This window comes from Rousettus aegyptiacus, unplaced genomic scaffold (genome assembly GCF_014176215.1).
Source record: "Rousettus aegyptiacus isolate mRouAeg1 unplaced genomic scaffold, mRouAeg1.p scaffold_m13_p_12, whole genome shotgun sequence".
In the NCBI taxonomy this organism is placed as follows: domain Eukaryota; kingdom Metazoa; phylum Chordata; class Mammalia; order Chiroptera; family Pteropodidae; genus Rousettus; species Rousettus aegyptiacus.
Genome location: NW_023416287.1, coordinates 56,124,277 through 56,147,542, shown reverse-complemented (window position 1 = coordinate 56,147,542; position 23,266 = coordinate 56,124,277). Strand labels below are relative to the sequence as shown.

General features: G+C 35.3%; 2 protein-coding genes across 11 annotated transcripts in view; one reads left to right on the top strand and one right to left on the bottom strand.

Annotated features, from left to right (window-relative positions):
* ESCO1 (establishment of sister chromatid cohesion N-acetyltransferase 1) overlaps window positions 1-11,440 on the top strand; it is a 52,520-nt gene extending 41,080 nt beyond the window's left edge. For 2 of the 4 annotated variants that reach the window (XM_016162219.2, XM_016162308.2), the window contains exons 10-12: window positions 1,785-1,928; window positions 3,695-3,882; window positions 10,258-11,440. In XM_016162219.2, the coding sequence (XP_016017705.2) occupies window positions 1,785-1,928; window positions 3,695-3,882; window positions 10,258-10,405 (480 nt within the window). In that variant the 3' untranslated portion in view covers window positions 10,406-11,440. Of the gene's footprint in view, window positions 1-1,784; window positions 1,929-3,694; window positions 3,883-10,257 lie in introns of those variants that run through there. The other 2 variants (XR_001599144.2, XR_001599137.2) reach the window with 1 other exon arrangement.
* Window positions 11,441-14,503: 3,063 nt separating this feature from the next.
* The window catches only part of GREB1L (GREB1 like retinoic acid receptor coactivator), a 219,994-nt gene continuing 211,231 nt past the window's right edge, over window positions 14,504-23,266 (bottom strand). For all 7 annotated transcript variants that reach the window (XM_016161519.2, XM_016161775.2, XM_016161923.2 and 4 more), the window contains 5 exons: window positions 22,191-22,418; window positions 21,124-21,265; window positions 20,108-20,308; window positions 18,185-18,323; window positions 14,504-17,216 (listed from right to left, as the gene is read on the bottom strand). In XM_016161519.2, the coding sequence (XP_016017005.2) occupies window positions 17,053-17,216; window positions 18,185-18,323; window positions 20,108-20,308; window positions 21,124-21,265; window positions 22,191-22,418 (874 nt within the window). In that variant the 3' untranslated portion in view covers window positions 14,504-17,052. The remainder of the gene's footprint in view (window positions 17,217-18,184; window positions 18,324-20,107; window positions 20,309-21,123; window positions 21,266-22,190; window positions 22,419-23,266) is intronic.

Sequence of the window (23,266 nt, the reverse complement as noted above, 5' to 3'; positions counted from 1 at the left end):
AAATAAAAACTTATTGCAGAAAGGGATCTAGTGTAGGTCATAGTAATCCTGAAATTAAACATGATGTAGTCATATAATGTTGAGAAAAAACAAGGTATATTTTAATTTATAAATATAATGTAGAAAACTTAAAGAAAATCCTCATATCTAGTATGATGCAAGTTTTAGTCCAACTTAAGAGTTCTGTACTTTAAGGGTTTAGGGAAGTAAACCAGAGAGATAATGAAAACTGGAACCATATTATATAGAGTATCTGAAAAGCCAAGAAACCATAGGATAAACTTATTTTTAAATAATATGTTAATTACTTTTCAGATAATATATTCAAAATGTTTTTTTCCCCAGAATTGCCTCACAGTGTAAATCAGTGGGTCCAGTTGTTTCTCTGAAAAACTTAAGCGCACTAGAATGTGTCCAAATGTCTAAAAATACAAGGAAAATAATTTATTGCATTTTTTTTTTACATTAGCAGTTATACTTCTTTAAATTTAGGAATAGGAAGGTTGAAGGGACATACTCTGAACCTATTCTTTGAAAATTTAACTAACGTTCTACTTAAAGTTTATCCTTTGGTTCCTGACTTTTCAGAAATGAACAATTCCAAATACCTAAATAAGCCCTATACTACTGCCTAACAAGTATAGACAGTAACATTTAGGATAGCATGTAAAAATGCCATCCGTCTTGTATTTGAAACATTGATCTTTGCACAAAACCAAATATTACTCAGAATCCTTAGTATATGCTAATTTCCTCATTGTAGTTTCTCAAGGCAAAATCTAAGTAACCTACTGTAGTTACTTAGTAACCCAAAATATGTTAAAAATTAAAATCTAGGGAATTGTGAGTAATTTGCTTTAGGAACCAAATCAAGAGTTGTATTTTGGGATACTGTTCCAGGAATAAGAGGATTTGATTTTTCATCTCTGAATAAGAGATTTATTTCATGGTTTTCTGCATGTCAGAGGTATGAATACTTGAATCTCTTAGGGGTTTTTGTGTTTTAAACTTAATAACACAAATCCATAGTTTTTGGACTGAATATTTAAAGATTAGTTTTTAACTGGGGAAGAAACTAATGTTTAAGTGCCTTCAAAAAATCTCAACTTTGAGGGCCTACAAAAGTTTATCATATTTGACTTTGACCACAGTTCTAGGAGGTATACTAGAAGAAGCAGTTTGATGCCATATTCACTTTAGGAGTTCAAGTCCTTGCTCCTTGGTTTTCTAGATGTCCAGTATCTTACATGGGAAAGTTACTTAACTATGAATTTCATTCTGTATATAAAGTGAGGAACCATAACCTTCCAAGGGATACTGGATTTAAGTGAGATAATATTCATAAAGTACTTTGCATAATGTTTGGCCTACAAATGGTTGATAAAGGAGTAAACCTGTATTTCTTTCCTCTGTGCCCACTTCCATTTTGAGTACCAGTTAAGGCTTGGGAAGAAGTGGCTTCCTTGACCAAGGGTCCAGTGGATACTCTCTAATTCTCAAACCTATGATGCTTCAGGAAGCCTTAATATTCTTATTGCCTATTGTAGGTGCTCTCACTTCTCTTGTTCCACTGGATGCTGGGCTTGGCATTACTTTCCAGTTCTTCCCTCATTAGGCAAATTAGTCAGTTGAAAAACAGTTAGTTATTGGTTTGCATAGTCATTCAAAAGAACTCGTTAAAGGGTGTCATACTTGGAATGATATACTTAACTGAATTGAAATAGTATATTTTTACATATATACAGTGTTTTCATTGTTAAAAAATACTATTCTTTATTTGGCAGGTTGACGAGATTAGAGAGATGGTTGATAATGATTTAGGTTTCCAACAGGCTCCACTGATGTGCTATTCCAGAACTAAAACACTTCTCTTTATTTCTAATGACAAAAAAGTAGTTGGCTGCTTAATTGCAGAACATATCCAATGGGTAAGTAAGTGATTTTAAAGTGTTCATATGTAGTTCAGTGTTTAAAGTGTTTACTGTGTTATCTTGAATAACAATTTAGTAAATTTATCAACATTTTATGTAAGGAAGAGTGTGAGAATGCAAGAATTCCTGTGTGTAATTCTTTGCTACAGTAGAGCTGTATTTTCAATGGGAATCAGTTTCTCAAGTCAGTATGTAAGTTAAAATTCTATAAATCAAAATTACTGTTAAATTTTGTATAGGACGTTTCCATGTCTGTCTCAGATCCTTCAGCACTGGAGTAAATCAGGGGTTGGCAAACTATAGTTCCAGGTCAAAGTCTAGCTTGTTTTTGTAAATAAAGTTTTATTATAACATAGCTGTGCCCATTTGCTTACATATTGTCTGGTTTGTTCCATACTACAAAGACTGAGTTAAGTAGTTACAATAGAGACCAGGGGGGCTGCAAAGCTTAAAATATTTACTCTCTCACTCTACATAAAAAGCTGCCAACTTTCAGAATAGATTGCCACTTCTTTGACCTCTAGATGAGGATAGTATTTAGGATCCAAATTATACAAAAACCACAATAGAATAACAATAAAAGGGGTATGTTCACCTTAAAAGAGGTAAGTAGTAACAGACCAACTTAAGATAAAAGAAGATTCTGGACTCCTCCCTAATCTCGCTCACTTTGAGGCATACCCCATTCGAATTCTTTTTTTAGCTGAATTCTTGCTGATGAATTCAATGTACATTGGATTTGACTTCTGTTCAGTTAGTATCTTCCAGAATACTAATAGTTGCCTACAAGTGTGTGCTTCATCATTAAATTGTCTAATAAAGTAAAACGTCAAAATAAGTCTCTGTGAGTTAATATCTACAAGTTAAGCTACTTTTTTAAAAAGGTTCTGCCTGAAATTGTGTAGTTTTATGAACCTTGCTATATTGTTAATAAAATTGATTTAAAACAATAACTGATAAGGTAGTTTGAGGATATAAATTTGATGTAAAATGACTAACTCATAAAAGTTTGGCATACTGGAATTGAATTATTTTACAGTGCAAACCCTTGTTTTTTTCCTATTCTACCTAGTTCCAATAATGTAGAAACGTTTATACTAGAAGATAGCTAGGTAGTGTTTGCTTTTTTGTTATCGTTGTTCACAACAATTGTGCTGTCTTATTATTTTAAACTTTATATCATGTCAGAAGGCTGGCTATGTCCTTTTTTTCATCTAGACTGGCAGAAGAGATTTATATTTTTAAAGCACTTTATTTTTTTTTAATGAGGTGTGAGTGTGGGAAAGGACCTTTCTAAATTCTTGATTACTCCACCATCCTTAGTCCTAGTTCCCACACAACTATGAACCCTAGAACGATGGTAGCAATCACAGAAACAGTTAGGATTGCTGAGTTCTTAAATTTGCTGGTCTTTAAAATGTGAGAGGTAGAGATGACATTCAATTCCTATTATAGGTCAAGCATCATAGCAAGGTGCTTTGTAGGGTATTACTTTATTAGCAGTTCTCTGAAAGAAACGGATATTTTCAGTTTATAGGTAAGGAACCCAAAGCTTAATTACCTCTTATGGTGACATAATCAGTTAGTGTCTTAGAACAGAATGTAGGTCCAAGTCTGTTTCCTAAAATGAGAATGAAAGCATAAATGGTCCCCGTAGTTTATTAAGGAGCCAGACAAATGTAGTGACTTCATTAATGTCAGTATCAGACAATTGCTAAGTAATATTCTTATTTTAAATTTTTTGCCAATTTTGATACCTCTAGGGCTACAGAGTTATAGAAGAGAAACTTCCAGTTATTAGATCAGAAGAAGAAAAAGTCAGATTTGAAAGACAAAAAGCCTGGTGCTGCTCAACTTTGCCAGAGCCTGCAATCTGTGGGATAAGTCGAATATGGGTATTCAGCATGATGCGTCGGAAGAAAATAGCTTCTCGCATGATTGAATGCCTGAGGTAACTTGAATGTAGTCCTTCAAATCTTTTTTAATAGTTTAGGATTTAAGAGAGTTTTAGTATAAAGGTCAGAATTTAATTAATCTTAAATGTATAACCTGTATATTTAAAACTTTCATAAAATTGTCAATGTATTTATTCTGTACGTCCTTTTTTCTGAAGTTAATCTGAGAGAATAGAAAGCACTGTTGGTTAAATAGTATTAAGCAATTTAAAATTACTTATTTATAACTGTGATAAGGCCAAAATAACCCATCTATTTCTAACTGTTCAATACTGGAGAATTTTAAAGAAAACCAAATGAATGTAAGAAGTTTCTTGGGAATTTAGCTTTAGGAAAGTTTGTCTTAATATTATTTGTAAATTATCTAAGTCAGTTTTTAAATTTTTATTTCTTGCTTTTATCACGATTAAAAATCAGAGGTGTAGAGGGAAAGACTCAGACAAATTGCATGTTTTCTTTTTTGTTCTTTAAATCACCTTTGCTATAAAGGATTAATGGAGGAGGTTAAAATTAATCATGTAAATGAGATTTTTAGGTTAGTCTCTTGTTTTTGTTTATTCATGGAATCCTTGTCTACTGTCTGTAGCTATAACTTTCAGAATAATCCATCATTGTTTTAAGTGAGATCCTAAGGCTTTCGGAATCTCAGAGCCTTCATGTGTTTCTGGTGTCTCCTGCTTATTTTATCACTTAAGTAGTGATTCAGGAGAGCTCAGATTTACTTACCCTTTCCATGACAAAAGGCAGGTCTGTTTTTAGCTCTTTTAGAACTAAACCTGGAAAATGTAGCTGGTTAAATAATAGTGCTCAATGAGGGTATTGCCCCTTCTTTTAAATCTTGTAAACTTAGGTTTTGTGACAACCATAAGATGGTTTTAGTTTATAAAAACAAAACAGTATAGCCATTTGATTTGTTCTGTGATAGTGAGATTGCCACCATAAGTTTTCTGTTAAAGCATATAGAAGTTTTATTTTTTTCGTTTATTGGTTCTTCTTATGTACTCAACTCACTTTGTTAGGATTACATTATTAAAATGCTACTCATAGTCTATATCCTGGCTCAATTTATAATTTTTTTAAAATAACATTTGTATTGAGATATAATTACATAGCAAAAATTCATCTTCTTAAAGTATACAATTCAGTGAGTTTAGCATATTTAGAAGGCTGTGCAGCCATCACCACTAATTCTAGGACATTTTTATCATTCCCTTGCAAAATTATATATCCAATAGCAGTCACTCCCCACTTCCCTCTTCCCCAGCTTCTGACAACTGCAAATCTTTCTGATTCAGTGGTTTTGCCTATTCTGAACATTTCATGTAAATGGATAACATACAACTATAACATACAACTTTTCATGACTAGATTCTTTCACTTAGCATGTTTTCAAGGATCATCCATACTGTAGAATGTCTCAAGTGTGCCACATTCCTTCTATAAATATTTAAAAAAAAATTTTTAAAATTTCAGTTGGCATATGATATTTATTTTAGGTATATAGCATAGTGATTAGACACATATAATTTACAGAGTGATCACCATGATAAAACTAGTACCCGTCTGACACCTTTCATAGTTATTAAGATAATACTGATTATATTCCATATGCTGCACTTTACATCCCCACATCTGTTTTGAAACTAACAATTTGTACTTCTTAATCCTTTCCTTTTTTTTCACTCATCTCCCAACCCCCCTCCCATCTGGTAACCCTCAATTCTCTGTATCAATGAGTTTATTTCTTTTCTACTAGTTTGTTTTTTAAGATTTCACATATAAGTGAAATCACATGGCATTTGTCTTTATCTGACTTCACTCAGCACAATACTCTCTAGGTCTATCCATGTTGTTGCAGATGGCAAGATTTCATTCTTTTTCTTTTTTTTATGACTAATATCCCATTGTATATATGAGCCACCTTTTCTTCGTCCATTCATTCACTGATGGACACCCAGGTAGCCTCTATATTTTTGAGTATTATAAATAATGCTGTAATGAACATATGGATTCTCAGTGTCCCTTTAAAGTAGTGTTTTGGGTTTCTTTGGCTAAATACCCAGAAGTAGGATAACTGGATCTTTCTTTATCTCTTGTTATAACCTTTGTTTTAAAGTCTATTTTGTCTGATATTAGTATTGCTTCCTAGCTTTGTTTGTTTCCATTTTCATGAAACATCTTTTTCCTTCCCTTTACTTTCAGTCTGAAGTGAATCTCTTGCTGGCAGCATATGTAAGGATATTGTTTTCTTATCCATTCAGCCACCCTATCTTTTGATTGGAGCATTTTATCCATTTACATATAAAGTAATTGTTGATAGATATGTAGTTATTGCTGTTTTATTCTCTATTTCGTAAACCTTTTTTCTTTTTTCTTTTTAAAGAAGTCCCTCTTACACTTCCTATAGTATTGGCTTGGTGGTGATGAACGTCTTTAGCTTTTTCTTATCTGGGAAGCTTTTTATCTGTCCTTTAATTATAAGTGATAGCTTTGCTGGGTAGAATAATCTAGATTGTAGGTGTTTGCTTGTCATCATTTTGAATATTCTGTGCCAATCCTTTCTGGTCTGTAAAGTTTCTCTTGAGAAACTTTGTGCCAATCCTTTCTGGCCTGTAAAGTTTCTCTTGAGAGTCTTATGGGAGCTCCCTTGTAGGTAAATAACTGCTTTTTGTTTGCTGCCTTTAAGATTCTCTTTTTGTCTTTAACCTTTGGCATTTGAATTATGATGTGTCTTGGTGTGTGCCTCTTTGAGTTCATCTTGTTTGGGACTCTCTGAGAATCCTGGGCTTGTATGTCTTTTTCCTTTCCCAGGTTAGGGAAGTTTTCTGTCATTATTTTTTTAAATAGAATTTCAATCCCTTGCTCTCTCTCTCTTCTCCTGTGGTATTCCTGTGAGCTACATTCCTTTTTTATTGCCAAATAACATTCCACTGTGTGGCTGTACCACATGTTATTTTTCCATTCATCAGTCGATGGAACATTTGGGTTGTTTCTACCTTTTGGCTAGTATGAATAATAACACTGTGAACATTCATGTACATGTTTTTTGTGTATTTTTATTTCTCTTGGGAAATAGAGAAGTATTTGCATGTTTTTATTTCTCTTTGTATGTACCTAGGAGTAGAATTGTTGGGCCATATGGTAACTACATAGCATTTTGAAAAATTCAAAGTTTTCCAGAGTTTTATAGTCTCATAAGCAATGTATGAGGGTTTAAATTTCTCCACATTCTCACATTTGTTATTGTGTGTCTTTTTAATTTTAGCCATCCTGGTGGGTGTGAAGTGGCATTTCATTGTGGTTTTGATTTACATTCGTGAATGGTGATCATGTTTAGCATCTTTACATGTGCTTATTGGCCATTTATATATTTTCTTTAGAAGAATGCCCATTCAAATTCTGTGTCCATTTTTAAATTGGTTTATTTATCTTTTTCTTGTTACAGATTTTTATATATTCTCGAGACAATTCACTTATTATATAACCTAGATATTTTCTACCATTTCATGGTTTTCTTTTTATGTTCTTGATGTCTTTGAAGCACAAAAGATTTTTAATTTTGAATTTCACATTATATATCTTTTTCTTATTTGTGGTTTTTTTGTGTCTTATCTAAGAAGCCATTTACTAATCCAGGGCCACAAAAATTGATTGTCCATATTTTCTCTCAAGAGTTTATAATATTAGTTCTTAAATTTAGGTCTTTGATCCATTTTAAGTTTATTTTTGTTTATGATGTGAGGTAGGATCTAACTTCATTGTTCCGTATGTGGATATCCAGTTGTCCCATCACCATTTGTTAAAAAGACTACTCTTTCGTGATGAATGGTCTTAGCCCCTTTGTCAAAATCATTGACCACAAATTTGAAGTTTTATTTATATTTGGACTCTTAGTTCTATTCCATTGGTCTTTTCTTACACCAGTAGCACACTGTCTTGAATACTGTGGCTTTATAGTGTGTTGTGACATAATAAAGTGTGAGTTCTCCAACTTAGTTCTTTTTTAAGTTTTTTTTTTTGTCCAGTGACTTGCAAAGAAGCCAGCTGCAGACCAATTTGAGAAGTAATGGCATTTTAACAATATTAAGTCTTCTGATTCATAAACATGGGATGTCTTTCTATTTAAGTCTCCTTTACTTTCAACAGTGTTTTATTATTTTCATTTTACAGGTTTTGCACTTATTTTGTTAAATTTAAGCCTAAGTATTCTTTTGATGTTATTGTAAGTGGATATATTTTTAAAATTTCATTTTTGGATTATTCATTGCAAGTATATAGAAATAGAATTAGCTTTTTTCAATGTTGCCAGCTTTATTTTGTGCATTTGTGTCAGAATGTTCAGTATGGACGCTCTAATTGTGTAATTTGCTTTGAGAAGTACATTTAACATGACTTTGTTTAAAAGCTTCATTCAACATCAAAATTACCTTGGGTAACTTTTGATAACTTACATATGTGGACTAAGCTAATAATTTTTTTTTAAACAACAGTTTGCCTGAACATGACTTTAATATATTGAAAAAATACATTTGAACCCTTATTTGATTACTTTAATTACACCATTAAACCATTTGACTTAAATGATTTGACCATTTCAGATGGTGTAGTTCTAATTTCTCATTGTGTAAGCCAATTTGCCTGTCAGTCTGCATGTCTTGTACACTGTTCTTTATATTTCAATGCAATAACTAAAGGCAAAGGACTAGATGTTTGTGTAAAGAGATTACACATGGTTGTACCCTACTGCACATAAATAGTATGTGGAGATTTACAGTCACTTGCATTATTTCACAAAGTAAATACATCAAATGCTAGATAAGCATCTAAGTTATTTCTACTGAATCCTGTTTACATAACAGGCACAGAACAGTGGGTATAAGGTACTTGGGCCCTCTGTTGCCAGTAACTTCAGTTTCCTGGGTTATCACTGGATAAGGATCCCAGGTAGTCACTCGCCACATTCCGACGTGAGAGAGGTACTATTATCCTTAATACACATAAAAATGAAGAGTACAATACTGGAGTTCACACCCTGAACTGCCTAGTAGTCATATTAACTTGGGCCCCCTTCAGTTAAGTGCCAAAGTGGTTTATACTGCACTTGTGCATCCTTGCCCTTCAACACGTGTTGCCTTGTACTCAGAACCTATGCACAGTTCACCTATACCCAGTGATATCGTTTATTACCTAGAAGCTGAATTCCAAAGGGTTATGCACTTAGATGCCCTCTAATGAGTAAAATCTAACTCACCTTCATAACTACCCCATTGTTGTAATCCATTTACGCAGAATGGAACACATTCATTTGGCCTGCTCTTGACACAGTGTCCAAATAAGCAGTTGGCCCTAAATATTTTGTAGAAAGTTTGCAGCTACACCATAGCCAGGATAGTTCATGCACCTCAAGACCTAAGACTGTTAAGTACACTATACCCTTAAACTGATCAAGGCCATGGCCTGCTTCTCAACTCTAGAGACCATTCAAGCCGTGGTTAACTGAAGCTCCCAGTCACACTGATCACCAAGCCAGTTGATACTTAAAGGGCAGGTACAAGGAATGTTCAGGGCACTAAGCAGCTGAGCTTACAGGATTCGTCTAGGGCATTTCAACCTTGGCTTTAACAGGAGAGTTGTCTAACCACCCCCCCACCCCCCGCCCCACAAAACGCGCCTTCCGCAGTGAGGTGCCAGTGTTGCTTGCAGTTAAAAGGGCCTCTTGCACAGAGCAGACTGCCCCAGTTAGGCTCAAATGTGTGCTCTGGTGCTAGAATCAATTTTTCTTAATATTGATGTTGTATCCTGTAGCCTCATGGAACTCATTTTTAATTAGATCTAATAGTGATTTTTTGTGTGTGAATTCTTAGAATTTTTGTATATACAGGATCATGTCATCTCCAGAAAGAGATTGTTTACTTCCTCCTTTCCAATCTGGTTGCTTTTTATTTATTTCCCTTGTCTAATTGCCCTGGCTAGAGTCTGTAGTACATAGTTGAATAGTAGAGGTGCATGCAGAGATAGCCAGCCTTACCTTGTTCCTGATCTCTGGGGAACAGTTTTCAGTCTTTTACTATTCACTTTTATGTTCCTTGCTGCTCTTTATCAGGTTGAGGAAGTTCCTTCTACTCAGAGTTGTTGAGTATAGCTATCATGAAAAGGTATTGGGTGAATGTTTTTAAAACCATTATTGCTTTCATAAATTTTTTTACCTCAAATTATTATTTTAAATGAACAATTATTTACAGTAATTTTTAGACTGTATAATGTTACCTAAAAAGTCTAAGAAAGTCAAATTGTATATGACTTGTTTTTCTAATATTAATGATTAAAAATATTAATTTTTTATCCTTCCACCCTCTCCTTTTTTTTAATAGGAGTAACTTTATATATGGCTCATATTTGAGTAAAGAAGAAATTGCTTTCTCAGATCCCACTCCTGATGGAAAACTGTTTGCAACACAGTACTGTGGCACTGGTCAGTTTCTGGTATATAATTTTATTAATGGACAAAATAGCACCTAAAGCAAATACTTCTTTACAGTACTAGAAGACATCTACTGAAGAGTGGATTGGTTGCTGACTTTAACCAGGAACTAGGGCCATTTTTGTTACAATGAACTCAGGACTGGCAACAACCATAGGTTGTTCCATTTTCATAAAATTGGAAACAATGCAGTAATAGCTTATTATTGTTTTGTTTTTTAAAGAAGATATTTTATTATCTTTTACAGAAATTTATGATTAATGTATTTTATCTATAGTTATTTAGACATGTTTACATGCAGCAGATAATTGTTCATAGTGGACTGAAAACTAATGCAAGGACTATGGTCTCAGTGATAAGTATATTTTGAAGTTCTTAATATGGAAATATACCAGTGTAGTTTGGTACTGTATTTTTTTAATATTGATCTGCTGATACCAGTTATAGTTTTAAAGACTGTATTTTCACAGAGCCGAAACCAATGTTTTTGAGTTATTATTCAAGGAGGATGTTTAGGAATTCAAAGCTAATTTTTTAAGGTCCTGAAATATTCTTTGAAGGAACCTCCACCAGAAATGCAAAGCTCCAAATAAGCAGGAGGAATTTGGAATATTGAACTTCTCCTTTCATTTCTTTCTTATTCTTGATGGCAAGAAGAAATGGAAGGTGGTAAATAATTGAAGCTTTCCTTCTTGGAGACCCACAAGTGACTAGAATTTAGAAAGATACCCTCTAAAATTTATTATTTCATTCTGGTTTCACTTCTTAAAATAAGTGTTAACTGGGCACACTTAGCCTATTAACAGATTCCAAAGAGGTTTATAAAAACCTGTGGAATAGTTTCAAGCTAAATATTGGTGACTTGGTATCTGCTTTGTTATTCCTCAGAAATACTGCACTGAGTATATGCCCTCATTACTGGACTTCATTTTGATACTTGTCGATCCTTCATAGTGCCCTCTACTTTTAAAGGGTTTATATGTTGAAAAACTGCTGTGGCCTTTTATGAATTGTATATAATGTAGAATAAAATAATAAAATACTTGATAGCTTTTTCTAAGTGATAAATGTGATAATGGTGCGTTGTCATTTGTGCTTTTTCAGGGAGTTTAAGTTTGATACCTTGAAAAATGATTTAAAACATTGGCTTCTTAAAAGGTATTTTCACCAGTTTGCCAAAGGATCAGTATGTCAGCAACAACTCCTGAACTCTCTCTAATAAAAGGCAAAATCCTGACATGAGAATATAAAGAGCCACAGCCCAAGAATGAAGCACCACTATGATTTAACATAGATTATTTTTATCAACCGAAATTATAATACTCCATTAAAAATGGCTAAAATTTAGGACTTTAAATTAAGGTTGACGGGGGTACATTTTGTCCCCCATAGATGTGTGCTTTTTAAATTTATAGGGTGATATAAGGCTATATACTTTTTGTTAGGGGTATAATGATAAGGCTGTATAAATATTTTTCTCAACTGATCATAGTAGTCTGACTTTTGACAGTCACTTTCCCTTTGGGCTTGAGATCTCATTGTTTGCCTGCCAGGGACCGTAATTGTTTTTAAATAGGATAAAATTTTGTGTATAGTATAGATGCTCTAGTAATTTAATTTCATAATACAGGTCCAATTTCCATATAAGCTATAGTATGCTGCTTTGGGGAGACAAACTTGGTGGTTTTAGGGGGACTAGGTATAGTGAATTTATATTGATTGGTTGGTTTAAATGTTACAATTATTTTCACATTTATATTGAAAATACAGCCCCTCAGTTTACAATCTAGGTAGTTCTCTAAGAATAGTATTAATATCTAACATTTGAGTTTTTGCTATGTGTCACAGCCTATGGATGGTTCATTATTTTATCATCATGACAGCCCTATAAGAGTTTACAAGTAAGGAAACTGGAACTTTGAGAATAATTAAGAGACTATTATAGTATCCTATGTGAAAAATTTTGAAACACTGAACTGAAGCTGTGATGTATAGTTGAAGATGAGGAGCTGGCCAGACTGTGAGACGATATAATGGAATAAATGATGCTAGTTGAATACTGACCAGAGAAGAACCATGGAAAGAATCTAGGGTAATTGGCAATTTTGATTTGGGTAATTGAGTAGAAGATTGAGAAGGGAACACTGGGGATTTATATAGGATTAGATGGAGATAAGATGAACTCAGTTTTGGTAAAGATTTTAAGGTGGTTGGAGATTTTCCAAGTGGAGATACTTATTTGATATATAATTGAATATATTAACCTAGAGTTTAGGAGAAGTTTGAATTAAGGAAATTTATGAATTTGAAGGTTTAGAAGAGCTCACCACTGTGAGGTTTATAAAATGAGAGGGTAGGAGAAAGTTGTGAAGAGTACCATCATTTGAGTCTCAAAATACCTGAGAAAGCAAAGGGAAGAGAGCCAAAAGAGTCATAGAACCCAAGGGAAGTTTCAAGAATCAAAGAATGACCAACACACCACAATTAAAGGTTGAAGAGTGATGTTAGAAAAAGAGCGGTTTCTACAGAGCGGTGGAGGCGGTAGTAGACGCAGTGAGTATGTACTAACGGCTGCAGCCAAACTTCAAAAGACGATTCTGATTCCTGGTTATATAAAGGGGCCTATAAATTTTTGTCAGCTGCCGTTGACTAGTTGTTGGTTCATTATAAAAATGTCTAGTATTTAGACATTATAGAAATCATAAGTATAGGCAGGAACCATGAGATTTTATGGGTTATTCCCTTGTCTGCATGGACATACAATGATTTTATTTTGGAAGAATTGTAAAAATATTTTACCAGTTTATGATATAGAATATATCTACTAAAAGCATGACTCTTATAAGCACAGTAAATATAATAGACATCCAGTGATATTTCAGTTGTTCTTGCTGACTTTGCATGGCTTCCAAGTTAGGGCATTTGGATAGGAACACAGCCATATTCCTGCCTACCCATAACTCACCAGGGGTTAAGATTTCTGGTTAATTTCCAGGGTAATGACTATGTAGTGTATATCCTACCTATTCTCATTGCTCTTGGGCCTTCTGGCAGTTAAAGGGAAGACTGTCTTACAGCAACCCCTCTACCCATCTAGTAAAAATAAAATGCACTGGACTATTTACAGAACTAAGAATTCAGAAAACAACTTATTGTTGCTTTTTCTTTATTATAACTTATTCCATCTGTTGTAATAGTCACTGAAGTAGATGCTTTCCTTAGCTCAGTGCTTGACAGTTAACACAAGGAAATTGTCATGTGAATGGCTTTTTCCTTACCCTTAGAGGCCCTTTCTGGAATTATCTTTAGTGGTTTTTTTCAACGAAGCCATGGTTTTAGTGTTACAGCAATATTCTCTTAGCCCTAGAGGAAATTAAGGGTCAGTTTCCATAACTAAAGAGTTCTGAAGAATGCTTGTTCCGTGGATGTTGTTCCATCTCTAGGTAGTTGCATACAAAGGTAACAGCAGTTTCAAAGCTTTTAGTGTTTCCAAGGCGGCTGCTTTGGAATATGTAGTGGAACAGTGGCAATTTCTACTTGCTCCTGAATCTCATCGAACTTACAAATATGTATTACCCCTTCTGAGGTAATAGGGCCTTTGGCCTGGAAGAGTGTTTTCTTGGTTCTATATCAGGGTCTATTATTTTAGCACTTTTCATAATAGAACTGAAAGGCATTTTTCTGGAATAAGTTATTCTCAAAAGTTGGTAAACTTAGGTAAATTTAGAAATAAATTGGAGATTAACACCTTATGTCATACCACACAGTTTCGGCAATCTAAAGTTCTCTGAGAAGGATGCCGAGGTGACTACAGTTGCCATCAATAAAATTGGGGATATATGTAATATGAATATTTCCAACATCTCTTTAATAATCATGTCTAGATCTTTGGTCCATAATTATGTAGAACTCTGCAAATGGGAGTGGTGTGTAGATACTTTATTTGTGTGTATGTCTTTGTATAGGCTACACATTTTCATCCACATATTTACCACTTTCGTGGATTGTTATACCAAGATAGAATCTTACAGCCATCCAACCTGTGATATGTAGACTTCCAGCTTTTCTTGGATGTTGTCAGAGGGAGCTCATTCCATTTATGAACATACCAAAAATTAGTTTAAAGAAGACTAAACTTTTGGGTGTGAGAGAATTTTAATATATTCACCAAATTAAATGGAAGGATAAGAACACACTGTAGATACAACTTAAGACAATTTCGAATCATAAACAAAATGTGAGGTAGACTAGTGAAATTCACCAAATTTTGTTTAAGAAAATTTTACAGTATAAAGTAACACAGGTGCCTCCTTTTCTAAAAATCACAAAAAAGCAGTTGCATAAATTACAGCCAAAAAAAAAAAAAAAAGGAATACAATTCTCATTCTAATTTTAGTTTACATTCAGTATTAACCTGTGTGAACTTCATACATGGCAAGGTTCGACAGGTCTATAGGTTAATTATGGAGGCCTAGAGAACACATTCAGTGTTCTAAGGGATGGCAAAGCTTGAAACTGAACATACAACAAAGTAACTATTAATAAATCATGGTATCCTGTGTTTGTGCAATTTTATCCTTAAAGGAGAAGGACCTAACATTCTTTAAAGAATTATACTGTTAAGGTTATTTTAAAAGATCCAAACCTTAGTAAGATAGGCATTGAAAAGAAAAGGCAGGTCAATTTGAATTGTCCATCATTGGGGTGATGGTCTTTTGGCTTTATTCTGGTATTTCTCTTCCACAGGGTTAAACAGTATTTAAGTGATTATAATTGATTTTTCAGAGGAGTGCAGCCTTAACTAGTATGGAGTATCTGCATCTAAAGTAACTACTTTAAAAAATGTTCTTCAGACAATGAAGCCATAAAGCCAGAAGAAATCCTGAGAGGCCATCTGCCCCAGGTACAACTGTTTCAGAATTATTTCAAGTATTTTATTTGCCTTATATAGTAAATATTGGAATATTGCACAAACAGTGGGTTTCCTGGTACTATCCACATTAGGCCTTTTCAGCCAAACAGGAACAATTGAAATACATTCATATCTAAATCAACCTGCTTCAAAACGTACCTTTTTGCCAAAATTTTTGCTGTACTAAAATTAAGGAGTATTTAAAAACATATACACAGCAGATCCTCTTAGAAGGTAATTAAAAGCGGGGTTTAAAGGAATTGTTCAAAGTATGTTTAAAGCATCATAAGTAGTTGTATTAAAACCAAGAGATCTGCATACCATTTTTAGATTAGTACATTCCACATTTTCACTAGCTGTAAACTTATCACAAGCTAATAAAACTGGTCAATTAACACTTTGTTCTAAGTAAATACAGGCTTAGTTGGCCCCTTCTCAGTAGTTTCAGGCCACAAATAAGACATAGATTCAAGTAACAACGGCCATTTTAAGTGGGAATAAAGTGGTACATCGGAGCTAATGAGAAAAATGTCAAGTTGTGTGATGAGAACTAGAGTAATTTAAGAGTAGACTTCCAATAGACTGTTCTAGATCATTTTCTATGGTGAGAAATTTATAGAAATTTATGCCTCCTACTGTTGTTACAAACACCCCCTGCTGACTTTAATGAGTCTGAGACTTTTAACAGAATCCTCTTGCTCCTTAAAAAAGAATCACTGGTAGGGTTAAGTAAAAACAGTTTTGTCTCTTTCTATGGCTCATTTCCCATTTCAGCAATTTCTGTGTTGTGTTCAGTATAAGGCAGCTAAAATATTCATTCAGTGTACCTTTTAAAGGAAGCTTTGCTTGAGTCCCAGAAAGAAAACAAACTAGTTCCATTCCACACAGAACCTTTGCCTGACATTTAACTTTGCTGGTGCCAACTGCTTAATACCAACCAAATAGGGTGGGTATGAGGTGACTGCTGAAAGCTGCTTAACTGGCTAAACATCTGAATCAGGTTCTCCTATACAAGATTAATCACTGTTCCATATTTTCAGAGACATGGTGTGCTTGGAGACTGGACCCATTTTTAAAGAATGGAAAAAGCAAAAGAATTTAAACAAGGAGAAGCTGCTATATGCACACAGTGCCTGCTCTGCATTTACTAATTTGTTTGTTCAGTTTAAATAGTAAACTTTTAACTCCTGTGGAAATTTTGCCAAAAGTTTCAATACATATAAGATTATAAATCTTAAGCTAACACTGCACAGAGAAAGACAAACCTACTTTTTTTTTTTTTAAATACAAATTTCTTCTACATTCTATCTTTTCAGACCCCTGAGTAGTACTGTACCAAAGTACAGATCTGAAGAGAAACTGAGGGTTCAGGCCTCAAATGTTAATCTTCAATTAATTCTACACCAACGGTGTGAGTCTCACATAACACTTTCAGGCTAGCTGATGCTCAGACTCAGCTTTCCCCCTAACATAGTGTAGTAGAAAAAAACAATGCAAACTCCATGTTCGTTCTCCAAAGTATATCATCGCTCCGTGGGCAGACTGTGTCTTAAGTAATTGCATAACTGCCTAGCGTGGAGTGAACCTGAATTGGAACTGAAGGAGAGTAATGGCCCCAAAGACCTACATTAGATTTGGGGCGTTCTTTGGAGAACAAATATGTTGCACTTTGCTCCACAGTGATTGTACTTTAAAGGAAAAAATATCCCAAATAATTGTTTCTGCCCCGCCCCACCTAGGCATCCCTTTGCTGTTTTTGGTCTCTTTAAAAGCTCATATATGACGTCCAGTAAGAAAGTAAAGGGGTTTGTCATCACTGCTGTTAGCAGTTTGAAACTCATCCCGGAGGCGGAACTGCCACTCATCTTCTAGTTCTAAGCGGACAATTGTTTGGCGTAAGGAACTTCTGTCTTGGCAGATGACACACAGGGTAGCACCTTCAGAAAAAAGGCAGAAAAGTGCATTTTAGGCTCAGGAATTGAAATAATAAAGAACCTTACCACCTCTCTGATTATAGCCCCTAAGCAAACATATCTGAGAAGCAACATATTAGGTAAATAACCTATCAGAATTATTCATTTTTATTTTGAATAAGTTGTATTATGAATTCAAAATTTTGAGAGTGTAAAGTGAAAAATTTCCTAACCATACCCTCCCTTCCCCTGTGGTAACCAGTGTTAAAACCCATGCTATAATGTTTCCCATATGTTCCTCTAAAGCAGCGGTTCTCAACCTCAGCACTACAGAACTGGGTTCTTCTATGGTGTAGGTACTGTTCTGTTTTTGTAGGATGCTTATTTAGCAGTATCCTCAGCTTCTACTCACTATATGCCAGCAGCCGCAGTGTGACGACCTAAAATATCTCCAGATTCTGCCAAATGTCCCTCCCCTGCAAGGCAACCCCGCCTGACTGCTCCAGATGTGTGTGTGTGTGTGTGTGTGTGTGTGTGTGTGTGTGTGTGTGTGTACACGCATCATTTTACCTGTTCTCATAAAAAATGATAGCATGGTCTACACAATATTCTGATCTTTACTTTTTTCACTGACCCCAGAAGTCTTATTGTCAGGATTATTCATGATGCCTAATCTGCAGTTTGTTCTTAGGCAAATTAAATCTTTGTATATATAGTACATACCTGTCATAATTCAACAACCTGATTTTTATTAAAATTAGGTTATATGAGAAGCATTGTTTGGCTATTCACCTATATTTAGTGTACCAGTGACATGATTCCCCACCTCCTACCCCAATGAAGAAAGCCAGTGGCCCTGGTTTAAAAGCAAGGTATTCAATTTACTGGTAAAAATGATTGTTAAAGTTCTTTTCAAAAATACATCTTTTGCCTCTTATTTTGTTCAGTGGGAACCAATAATATTCATAAGCAAAATACTAAATTTGGTTTACCTTTTAGAAACTTAAATTTCTTAAGAAGATCAGCACCTACAAAAGAGTCACAGAGGTACAAGAGGAGTCCACTGAATAACACCCCTTCACAGTTGACATTGCTGGAGTGAGGTCTGGAGCTGATGTAGCATATGGCCACCTGGAATCATCAAACATAAAATAGTTTGGGCATTTATTTCAAAAGCAAGCAAAATGTCTGCACTTGAGCTGAATGAGTCAGTATCTTCCTTTTTAGGTATTTCAGGGTAAGTTAAAGGAGATAAATTTTTTATTGAAACTTAAATGGGTTGTTTAAGCTTTGCATCTCTTCTATTTAGTGTGCCATGTTTTAACCTATTTAGAGCTTTTCTTGTTTCTCATAATAAAGGATGGTTATGAAAGAATTAGTAGTAAGAAAAATAAGCCCCTCCATCTAAGAGTCTATAAAATAAAAAACTACCTTCCACAAAAAGGCATACTTAGAAAAGATTAAATGTTTATTGAGAAATGTTTAAATCAGCTTTTCATGTAGATATACTTAAATTTCAATTAGAAGCTTCAATTGCATGAATTTAAATTTGCAGCTCTACAGTTTCCATGTACAGAAGATAACTGCACAAAGATTACAGAGAAGTGAATAAGATAGTTGGGAGACCTTGAGAATGATGGAATGGCTTAACGTGTGGGCTAGATTGTTTGGGTTTGAATACTGATTCCTCTACTTAGCAGCTGTGTGACACTAAGTAGTTTCCTTCCTACATTTTACCATACCTCAGCTTCCTTGTCTGTAGAGATGATAATAGTAACTGTTTCATAGGACTATTTTGTAAATTAATATAAACACTACCATTAAGTATTAGCTGCTTTTTGTTGTAGTGGCACTGAGATTTTGTCCAACACCTAAAGCCCCGGATCCTGGGGTGGAGGAACTGGGAGACCTAAGCTAGACATGTAACTTACAGGTACCATGAAAAGCATTAGTACTTCTGATGGTTGGTAAGGTTCCTTCTACCTCTAAAATTCTACATTCTCATCTAACCCACATAGATTACTGAAATCTTTTAATGAGATTGTAAATATTTACACTGTTAAATTTTAAAAATCAGTTTCCAAAATTGAATATAATTGGATTTTGGTCTTAGGAGATTCCTTGTCAACACCTGGAAGAAAAAACCCTAAAAGGAAATGTACACTAAATTGTTGTTCTCATTACAAATGATTTTATTTTCCAATTTATACCTTTTATTTTAAATTCTTTACAAGGAGAATATGTTATTGAATAGAACAGAATAAATTATTGAAAAACAACAGCAATAATTCTAAGGGACAGCTTAGTGGCAGAAGCCCTTAAAGTCCTGAAGGCCACCAGTGGTCAGAAGCCTAAAGGTGTAAGTGGCAAATGTTTAAAAAACTGATGAAGAACTTGAGACAGAGAGAGAGAAGAGAAATAATGAAAAATAATGATTTAAAAGAAAGAAGTCCAGGAGTGGAAGCGGCAACTATAAAAGTCTCTTGTGGTACCTTAAATTGTTCAGCAATCACTTAGCTCCTGTTCTATACCTAAAACGGGCTAAGGCTTGGTGTACCTTTGAAGAACTCAGTCTTGTGGAGAAACATTGCATGATTAAAATATCATCTGATACATGTTATGATAGGAAAGAGCAAGCAACTGCTTCTGCCCAACTGAGGCAGGGTGCTCAGCAGAGCTGACCACTAAGCTTTGAGTGTTTCACCTCTTTGCTGGCTTATTGTGGAGAGGTGAAATAGGTATGAGGTGAAATAGAGAGACAACTGCCATCACATATTGTGTGAGCCTTTACATAAATGTCACAGGCATCCCCCCACCCCCTGCCCCGAACCATTTAAGCTTTCAAATAGGAGCTAAAATGGGAAAGAAATCGTTGGAACTGGGTAAAGAACAGTACTAGCCCACTCCTCCTTTACCTCTGGTCCAATGTTAAGGTAGCAGTCAATGGCCAATACAGGATTCTTGAAGTTACGGATAGCTTTGGGGAAGAGTTTATATGAAGCATGCTGAAGAAACTTCTCCAGGAGAAACTGCGCAGGGGCTGCCAGTAGTGTGTGTTCACTGTCGGGAGCACAGACATACTGAAGGGGTAAGATGGGTGCCAAGTTCTCTGATACCTGAAATTAGAACCGAGATGATCAAGGGAAATGTGTCACTGGATAAAATGGGCAAGGAAATAATGCATTGCATCCTAACAATACCCCCCAAATAGCAGTATGACAATCACAGATGCTAGATTCCAATGTGTCTGTCATTCTCAGGATCTGAACATTGTTTTCCCTTAGTACGGGAACAGTATAGTCATCTACCTAACAACTAACTTACACACAGCAAAGGCAGGAGACAATGGAAAGCAGGTTTCTTTAAAAGTTACTGCATTCAGCAAGTGCATTATGAGGACAAACAAGTGCTGCTGGATGTGATGGGATAAAGCCTATCCCATCACAACCAGAAAGAAAAACCAGAAGTTTCTAAGCTTGACTTGGGAGTCCACATATTATAAATGATTAGCTACTAGTAAATCTCGAACAGAAAAGGGTAGGCCCATGGAATTCACCCTTAACAGGTTTTGATGTGTTACTTTCCTCATTAGTATCTTGATTTATACTTTTTGAATATTACATAAAGGTAAAAATGTTAACTTTGCCAGTTTAAGAAAATGGAATATTATATTTGAATCTTTGATGGAGTTGTTATGCCTTAAGTCTATGTAAAGAAAGGTAATTTTGTTGCATTTTAAAACCTTATGTTTAGCTGTAGATTCTTCGGTGAGGGAAATGAGACTGTCAATTTGCCATAAAGGACTGACTCCCCTGATTTACCTCACTTTCTAATCAAGTGGCAAGTGCTTAATGCCAGTACCTAATAACAAAGATATTAATAAGAAATCATTGCCTTAATTTCAACAAAAGAATCAAGCTTGAAAACTTACCATAATCTTTGGTTTAATGATAAAATCCCTTTGCCCTCCAACCTGAACATGTTTCTTCATGAGACTGAAGTTATTAAAGCGGCAGATGAGCAGGCCACTACTGTTTGTTCTCAGGTTAAAGTCAACATCTTCACAGAAATACCTGAATCATAATCACAACGATAGGTTTTACTACCTGTCACATCTCAATCATGATAATTACAGAGAAATGTGTGGCAGATGTTAGAGATAGCTTCAAATAGAATCAACCTTGCCTTCTTGTGTAGCTGGCCCCCTTAACACTGGCCTCTGAACCCCCTGATTTGGACATTACAGCCGTTAACGGAAGGAGGAGTAGGGTGACTTTGGTCCCAGACATTTCATAGGGCCTCAGGCATTCCTGAACCAAATTGTACTGCATCCTCCATATACCCTTGGAGGACAGGCGTGTATAGGTGCTTCCAGTTTTGAAATCCTGGCTGCAAATAGGATAAAGCATCTGCCAAATTTAAAACACAGAAATGAAATAGCTACAGAATATTCTAGTAGCTACAGGGTTGGGGACTGACATAAGTGGAAGTTTATGGTCCCTGACATTCTTTGCTTGGCCATCTGGATTTCCCAGAGTGTAGACATAATTTATTCAGGAGGCAAGGCCAGGGCTAACCTGCTCACTCCTATCTGCCTGCTTTTCTCTACAGGGTCCAGATCTCTGGGTCTTACTAACATCTGAGGAAAGTGATTATCTCCTAAATTCTGAACCTTCAATAGGTTAATGGGTCCACACACTGATTTGTATCGATTCAGCAGTTTTTGTCCGTTATAGTTTTTGTTGAATAATGAAGTTACTAAAATTGTTTCTAAGCATTTTGTATTTTAACACCTGTTAAGGGTTTGGGTCAGTTTGGCTGGTGATGAAGGGGCACTTTGGGGCTTGTGATCCCCCACTTCCTCGTTGTCCATATAAAGACATTTTCAGTTTTCAGTTAAAGACAGAAACAGGAATAAAAAAACATTAAAGAGGCTAGAGCTGGGCAGACACGATGAGTAGATGCCAGGATTACTTGCATCCAGGAGGCCTGACTTACCTGTTGAAGTCATACTGTACATTCTGAGTCAAGTCTATGTTGAGGAGAATGAAGTCATGCACATGGCACCTAGAGAATGGTGTCTTCAGGCTCTGGGAAGTCAGCTTGCTGCTCCATTTCTGTATGCCCAGGATTGCATAGTGGACAATTTTTGGTGTGGCTTCAATGTGTTGTAAGACACTCTTTAAGGACACATTCTTACTAGAAACTCCTGCTTCCATAGTCTGGCTGTGAAATGTAAATTTAGTGTATATATCAATAAATATTACTGAAGACAGGGTCATTTATGAAGTGTCAACACTACAGCATTAACATCTGCAAAAGGCATAATTAGCTCATTTACTTTATGTTACCATGGAATGGAGAAGGGTATCAAGCCCAGTTTTCCTGCTGCCTGTCACTGCTAACAAGGAAGCTGCCCTTCTGGGATGGGGCTTATCTCTTTAAGGCAGAGAAAGAAAGCCAGCCTTCTTTCAAAGTGAATTACAGAGAGTTACCCCAAGAGGCAGCTAGAGGCGAGAAGCAAACAAGTGTACTTCCCAGTTCTAATCACGGTATGATACAGGATTATTAGAACTTTGCTGGCTCCAAATTCAGTGGGCGGGGGGGGGGGGGGTAGGGAGGAGATGACAAAATCACAATGTTTGAGTTGGAAGGGCCTAGAGATATGGCATTTTGGGGCCATTTCTTGATTGGACTTTTCCAGGTTTAGTTAGCACTCCTTGGTTTTCATGAACCCCCTCACCACTGCACAGGAGGAAAAACATGGATTTTGGCCCAGCCATAATTTTACAGATACTGGAATTGAGACAGGTGAAACAACTTTCCCTTTTCCTCCAGATAATACAGCAGAGTTGGGGCAAAAAAGGTTTCCTGATTCAGGAACCAGTGGACTTTGTAAATTAAACATACTCTCAACAGACTTTTTTAGGTAACCAAAGCCATGATGCAGAAGTGGTCCAAGAATTTAATGGCATACTGAATGTCTAAATTAAAAAAAAAAAAAATTGCTAGTGAAGGTCATCTCATGGATGATCTTTTTGCTCTGGAAAGCTGTACCAATCTTATTTATTTTC